Below are 7,601 nucleotides of genomic sequence, written 5' to 3'. Positions count from 1 at the left end.
GGCAGGCACAGCTTGATTTTTATCTGGATTCTCACAAAGAGAATTCTAAATTTAGTTTCTTGTTTTCAAGCTTGCCAAAGGGAATACCTGATCTCACTCACCCTGTCGAACACAAAAAAACACACAGACGTCAGACACACACATGGGTTTACACAGGTGCTACAAACAAATGACTTAGACAAATAAGCGAGTCTCCAACAAGATTGTTTTCAGCTCTGCATTCACTTCACAGCCCAGTGTAAACGTAAGGATGCATTACAGTCAAATCTACCCAGTCTGGAAATATGAAAATGTGAATTATTAATGTTGTTACAATATCTGAAACTGTGCATATCTCCGCTTTCAATTTTGTGGATGAACCAGAGTATGAAAAATATTAACAAAAGGGAGATGAGCACAAAGTAGACTGAATACAAAGCCAAGGGACAAAATAAAGCTGAAAGTGTATGTTATTGTGCGTCAGAGTGAATGAATATCTTTGATTTCAGCAGTCAACACAGGTGAGCATGTCCTCACTCTTGCCAGCTTTTTTGGAAACCAAATTCTCCTGGCCATGTCTAAGTCATTATGCATGCAAATCTGCCAGAGGATTTTCCATTGCTTCTAGAGATTTACATGGCCGCTGACAGACTGAGACAATATTAAAGGAGAGCTCAGAGGGGATCTACTATAGATTTTTCTTTTTTTATGTGATGAAATTAGGATAAAGGTTAGATAGGTGATTCGTTTGCAGTTTAGACACTTTGTTGTGTCCAAAAATAGAAAGAAAAAAGTGGTCAAAAAAGGGACATTCATCTGTTCCCTCGTCAAATGTTGTGTTCAAACCATAACCTGTGGTAGGAAGTTTAAATACCACTTTTCCACTGGCCGCCCATGACCATCACTCATCTTTTCCTGTAAAAAAAAAAAAAAAAAAAAAAAAACCTTTGGTGTGGCAACCCCTGATCCCACAGTATTCAAAATCGCAGCTCATTAAACCAAATAGACACACGCAAAATCAAACATAGAAATGATTATTGAACTGATTTCGGGCACCCTCAGATCAAGACGACAGTGGGAGAAGTAGTTGGAAACCAAAAAAAATGTGTGAAAAAAAAATGTGTGTTTGTAAATTTCTAAAACAGACCAAGCACACTTCAGCATTATTAAGCACTAAAGCATTGTATAAAAATAAGATTGTTGTTTTAAATGATTAAACAATAAAACTGTTCAAAATGATGAAGTATGATGAAGACACTTTCTGGATGTCAAACATTGGTGGATCATGTTCACAGTTAATGTGATGAAGGTGTGAACTTAAAGAGATATTTCACCCAAAAAATTAAAACTCTGTCATAATTTACTCACCCTCATGTCATTCCAAACCTGTTAGACTTTCATTCATCTTCGAAACACAAATGAATATCTTTTTGATGAAATCTGAGAGATTTCAGTCTCTCCATTGACGGTCTATGCAACTACCACTTTGACGCTTCAAAAAAGTTCATAAAGAGATTGGAAAACTAATCCATATGAATTGAGCGGTTTAGTCCAAATTTTCTGAAGAGACTGTTACGTTCCGGCGCCTGACGTGCAAGAAAGAACCAATGAGGTTTATTCTCGTGTTACGCAGCACGTTTCAGCTTCTGCAAGAACCAATGAGGTTAATTCTCATTTTACGCAGAACGTTTAATGTTTAAACCAATGTGGTTTGTTCTCGCGCGTCAAGCAGGTTCAGTTGAGCTTCTGTTTATGTTCACTGATATGTGAATAAAAGCCTAAATTAAATCTGTTCATCATATAAAGCGATCGAGTCCCTTCAGAAAATTTGGACTAAACCACTCAATATATATGGATTAGTTTTACGATCTCTATGAACTTTTAGAACGTCAAAGTGTCAGTTGCATAGACTGTCAATGGAGGGACAGTATAAGCTCTGGGATTTCATCAAAAAGATCTTTATTTGTGTTCCGAAGATGAATATGGGTTTGGAACGACATGAGGGCGAGTAATTGACCGAATTTTCATTTTTGGGTGAACTAGCTGACTACATACATCTACTAAAATCACACTGAATCCACTTGGTTTCAAATCATCGCAAAAATGGCTTGATTTACGAAAAAAAGCTGCAGCATCATTTGTTTGCAGATGCCTCTTGGTTTGGTGTTTTGTGTCTAATGCAATGACTTTCAGAAGTACTTCTCAAGCATCCAAATACTTTTTGGCATAACTGTGTGTGATATGATATTTGAGATGTCTTACGTTTTGTAGGTTTGACTATGGGGGAATGATGGAAAATTGAGCAGGACATCCTGTATCCCGGTATCATTGACAGGATTAGATCATAAACAGGCAAATACTTCAATTTAGGTCTATTTCAACCACATGCTATTTGATTATGGCAGGATTTCCATTCTGTGATTTCAATATTGTGGATAAATGTGGTGATGACCTAATGGAGACCCACCTGGACCATCACACAGGCAGGTGTTGATGTGGTACCAACCAGATCCAGCGATGGGCAAGTTCAAACGTATGCGCTATAACACTACTAAGTGTTAGTTTGAGCATAATTCAACTTATTTGAAACATTACCCAATGTTGAAATAAAAATGTATGGATTACATTAATGAGCTCTTTGGGACCAATACGTCAGCCGTTGAAATTTGCAGTCACATGCAGAGAATATTATGTGGATGAATTCTTAGTGGCTATTCAGCACAAATCTACAGTAAACTGCTCTTTCCCACGTGTGTCACCCTGTGTTACTTTTGCATGGCAGGTTTCAAGACAATCAGTCAGTCAATCAATCAATCAATCAATCAATCAATCAATCAATCAATCAATCAGAAATGTTACATCTTGAAGTATTAAAATGCATTAATTGCACCTGACTTTTTAGATACAGATACTGAATATGTATTATTTGCATATTTCAATATACTATTTAAAATATTAATATTTTATATATTTAATACATTAAAAACATTATTTATTACTATTGACATTTACTGTACGTAATGCAAAAGAAGCTTCAAACATCAACAATAACAACTTTTTTTTTTTAAAGTACACATTACTTCTGGGAGAGCTTATATCTCCGCCTTAGTTCACTTAAAATTGTAAATTATGTCATTATTTACCTTTGTGTCGTTCCAAACCTGTATGACTTCCTTTCTTCTGTGGAATGTAAAAGACATTTTTTTAAGGATATCTCTTCTTTGTAATTTAGCAACTGCATCACACCATCCAACATTTCCACCTTGAATTTCCCCTGCCTCATCTAGATGCTTAAAGATATTTAATGTCATTTTCAGTATTTGATCAATTTATTATTTGAAAAAAAAAGTGCCTCACAGCTAAATGCTGAGAAACACTGTGTTGTTGTTGTTGTTTTTCACAGATTTACAAATGAAAGCAGGTATCAACATAATGATGCTTTCTCATAAGCATCACTATTTTACTTGCATTATCTCATAAACCAAAGTTATTTTTTCCTCCGTGGTGAAGATGTTTTCTACATGACCTTACAGACTGAGGAGGTGACCCTGCCCAAAGCTTTGCATGCTGATTTCCATGTGTTCCATTCATGCCGGTAAATGTGTTTAGACCCTCCAGAGCCAGAAAGAGTCAGAGAGTGAAGGAGACTCCATGCAGAGGACACTGCTGACAGAGATGGCCATAAAGTGAGTCCCTGCTTATTAATGATATTTTTAAAAGATATTCAAGACTGCTTCGCCTGAATTTACTGGTCACGAGGAATTTCAGATTCGAAGGATTTGAAGTTATGAATCATTTTGGCAGAATGCAGTTGGTTTGAAATGCTATAGGTGTTTTGTAATCAATATATTTGAAATCTGTATCACAATCAGCTTCACCAGTGAAGGATCTCCATGTAATTTTCAAGGGTAGATTTTGTTGCTTTCCTCAGGAACCTGTTGATGATGTTGACTCCTGGGGCGAGTCCATCGAGAAGCTTCTGTCCTGCAAAGGTGAGAAAATTCAGTTCTGAATATAGTGGATAGAATATCCTGCACCAGAGATCCATTAAAGAAAAATCTTAGATATTACTCTTAAATATAGGTTTTGATTTGTTCTTTATCGGCAATAAAAAGTGTTCACATTTGTTTTTAATTGTTATAAATAAGACATAAAATAGAGCTATATGAAAAATATTTAGAACTACCTGATAATGATTTATATAGGTAATATATTTAGAGAATCATTTGTAGATTTATTATTTTTGGTTTATTGTCTGTATGGAAAGCATAAGAGGATCCTTGATGATTATTATGCAGTTGATGCAAATAAATAAAGAGTCAGTCGATTGTAAAGACTAGTCAAATTATGTTTGACTGAAGTCAGTGGTTCATGTTGAAGTGAAGGCATCTCAATCTCATTCCTGTATAAAGATGAATCAAATAATTGTATCTTATATGAAATTTAGCTCCTTGGATTATATTCAAATGTTCAAACTTTTCAAATTTCAGTTTCGTCATATAAATTGGAGAACGAATACTTAACTATTTTCCATAATAAATTCTAACAATGGTATCATGCTGCAGCGGGACAGATGGCTTTCCAGGACTTCTTGAAGTCGGAATACAGTGAGGAAAATATTCTGTTCTGGCTGGCATGTGAGGAATACAAAAAGATCACGAGTGTACCAGAGATGATCAGCATGGCAAACCAAATCTACACTGAGTTTGTGCAAACGGAATCACCTAGACAGGTGAATTACAGCCCTCTGACTGAACTGTGCTGAGCTCTTGTAATGTCCTACTGAAGAAATCTATTAGTAGGTCCTGCTGCTCAAAAGTTAGTTAGCAAGTCCTTTGCTGCAAGTATCACTTTCATCCTTTGGGGTTGAAAGAATTCAGCATTTAAAAGACAGCAATCAGATATTAGTTTAGTCTTAAAGGGATAGTTCACCCAAAAATGAAACTTCTGTCATCCTTTACTCCCCCTCAAGTTGTTCTAAACCCATGTGAGTTTCTTTCTTCAGTTGAACACAAAAGAAGATATTTTGAAGAATGTTGGTAATCAAACAGTAGCTGGACCCCACTGACTTCCATAGTATAGGTGGAAGTCAATGCATGGGGACCAGAAACTGTTTGGTATGCTTCAGGTTTCATTATTTTGTGATCAACAGAAGAAAGAAACTCATGCAGGTTTAGAACAACTTGAGGGAGAGTAAATGATGACAGAATTTTTATTTTTGGGTGAACTATCCCTTTAATTACATACTCCCTTAAAAAGTAACTAATTGTTTTACTTAGTTACTTTTTATGAAAAGTAATGCATTACTATCCCTTTAATTGGATAAGTCCCATTATACCCACAACCAGAGTTGGTGTAAAGTTACTTTTAAAAGTAATGCGTTACAATATTGCATTACTCCATTAAAAAGTAACGAATTGTGTTACTTAGTTACTTTTTATGGAAAGTAATACGTTACAATCCCTTTAATTAAATAAGTCCCATTATATCCACAACCAGAGTGGGTGTAAAGTTACTTTAAAAAGTAATGAGTAACACTATTGCGTTACTCCCTTAAAATGTAACTAATTGCATTACTTAGTTACTTTTTATGGAAAGTAATGCGTTACTCTCCCTTTAATTACATAAGTCCCATTATATCCACAACTAGTGTTGGGGAAAGTTACTTTTCAAAGTATGACGTTACAATATTGCATTACTCCAAAAAGTAACTAATTGTGTTACTTAGTTACTTTTTATGGAAAGTAATACAATACTATTTTTTTAATTACATAAGTCCCATTATATCCAAAACCAGAGTTGGTATAATGTTACTTTTAAAAGTAATGTGGTACAATATTGTGTTACTCCCTTAAAAAGTAACTAATTGTGTTACTTAGTTACTTGTTATGGAAAGTAATACGTTACTATCCCTTTAATTACATAAGTCCCTATATATCCACAACCAGAATTGGTTTAAAGTTACGTTTAAAAGTAATGCGTTACAATATTGCGTTATTTAGTTCGCACACTGCAAACAACGCCTCTGTATTTACTCCTGATTTCTCTGTCATTCAATAAATTGGAAAGCAAAGTAATTTGCGTTACTTATTTGAAAAAGCAACTCAGATATTTTATTGTAAATTATAACAGTAATGCGTTACTAGTTTCTTGAAAAAAGTAAGCTGATTACGCAACTCACGTTACTTGTAATGCATTATCCCAACACTGTCCACAGCAATAATTTTTTTTTTTTTTTTAAATCACACATTTTAATTTGATCCATTAACATTCTCAAATAATGATGAAACATTTTTAGCCCCACCCTGACATCCCAAACTCCAGCTATGTCTTTGAGATGGCTAAAATACACAATCATTTATTTGTTTGTTTGCTTGCTTGTCTGTTTAGTTATTTAATTAGATATGTTTTATTTATTCATTCATTCCCTTCGGTCACTCATTTTAATTTTTTAAGAAAAAAGAAAGAGGGAGAAAAAAAAAAGAAAAAATGTATTGCCGTTATTTTCAGGTCAACATTGATTCCGGGACTCGCACAAATATTACAAACAACATCTCGGAGCCGACCCTGAGCTCATTTGATACTGCACAGAAGATGATCTTCAGTCTAATGGCGAGAGACTGCTATCCCAGGTTTCTGAAGTCCGACATCTACCAGTGCATTCAGCAAAAGCATGGAAAGAGCTGATTTCATAATGACTAATGGTACATCGAGTTTAACTATTACCAGCAACATATTTTTTTTTTAATGATTTTATATTTGGTAAGCAAGACCTTTTTAGTTTTGGACTGCTCTGAAATAGCTCTATTTTCATCATGATGTTGCCATATAAGTTTTTTTTAAGGAAAAAGATGCTTACAGTGTCACATTAGGATCTATTCTGATTTCCATGCACTGTTGCCTTTTGTTTTATTTTTTTCTTTACAGAAAATCAAACCATTTAACTACATAATATTGTACAATAACAGAAAATCATGCATCACAAAAAATGTTAGGAATCATCCCATGTGGGATTCGGAGGATCTGTTGTGGCCTTGAACGAATTCAGTAATGTCCTGGTTATCAGCATACTGTTGAGAAATCGAAAATCATAACACATTGAGAATCTGAATGCTGCTTTCTTAACACAACTTGTACAGGCAATTTATCTACAATTCATTTATATAATAGTGCAACCTATCGGTCAGACATTTTTTCAAACAATTTAATTATTTTTATTATTAAACCTTATCCTCACCTCCCGTACCAATAACAAACCTTTTCCTCGTGGGTAAGAATGACCCGAAGCCCTAAAAATTATTTTTCTTAATTTTTTTTTTTGTCCAGAAAGCTTATATTTCATTTGTAAATTCTATTTTTAGTGCAGTTTTTTGGGAGATATTTAGTTATTTTTCATTTTCTGCATTGTAAATGTGTCCAAATCTAACCTTAAAAGTGTGTGTGTGTGTGTGTGTGTGTGTGTGTGTGTGTGTGTGTGTGTGTGTGTGTGTGTGTGTGTGTGTGTGTGTGTGTGTGTGTGTGTGTGTGTGTGTGTGTGTGTGTGTGTGTGTGTGTGTGTGTGTGTGTGTGTGTGTGTGTGTGTGTGTGTGTGTGTGTGTGTGTGTGTGTGTATTCCAAGTTAC

At 34.8% G+C, this 7,601-nt stretch overlaps 1 protein-coding gene across 1 annotated transcript; it reads left to right on the top strand.

Annotated features, from left to right (window-relative positions):
- The first annotated feature begins 3,583 nt into the window (after positions 1–3,583).
- Positions 3,584–7,029, top strand: rgs1 (regulator of G protein signaling 1). The gene is made up of 4 exons (XM_056263840.1): positions 3,584–3,665; positions 3,892–3,971; positions 4,545–4,711; positions 6,490–7,029. Exons 1-4 carry the CDS (start codon positions 3,631–3,633, stop codon positions 6,664–6,666), a joined length of 459 nt encoding a protein of 152 aa, XP_056119815.1. The 5' UTR covers positions 3,584–3,630; the 3' UTR covers positions 6,667–7,029.
- The last annotated feature ends 572 nt before the right edge of the window (positions 7,030–7,601 follow it).

Source organism: Rhinichthys klamathensis, unplaced genomic scaffold, assembly GCF_029890125.1.
Source record: "Rhinichthys klamathensis goyatoka isolate OS25496 unplaced genomic scaffold, OSU_Roscu_1.1 h1tg000011l_1, whole genome shotgun sequence".
NCBI lineage: Eukaryota > Metazoa > Chordata > Actinopteri > Cypriniformes > Leuciscidae > Rhinichthys > Rhinichthys klamathensis.
This window is presented reverse-complemented; position numbering and strand designations above follow the sequence as displayed.

What these genes read in the sequence shown, in the direction of transcription:
- rgs1 (XM_056263840.1), top strand. Translation starts at nt 3,631, where the DNA reads ATGCAGAGGACACTGCTGACAGAGATGGCCATAAA. An exon ending in CTGACAGAGATGGCCATAAA is followed by an intron (nt 3,666 to 3,891) that starts GTGAGTCCCTGC and finishes TTTCAAGGGTAG; the next exon opens with ATTTTGTTGCTTTCCTCAGG. An exon ending in GAAGCTTCTGTCCTGCAAAG is followed by an intron (nt 3,972 to 4,544) that starts GTGAGAAAATTC and finishes ATCATGCTGCAG; the next exon opens with CGGGACAGATGGCTTTCCAG.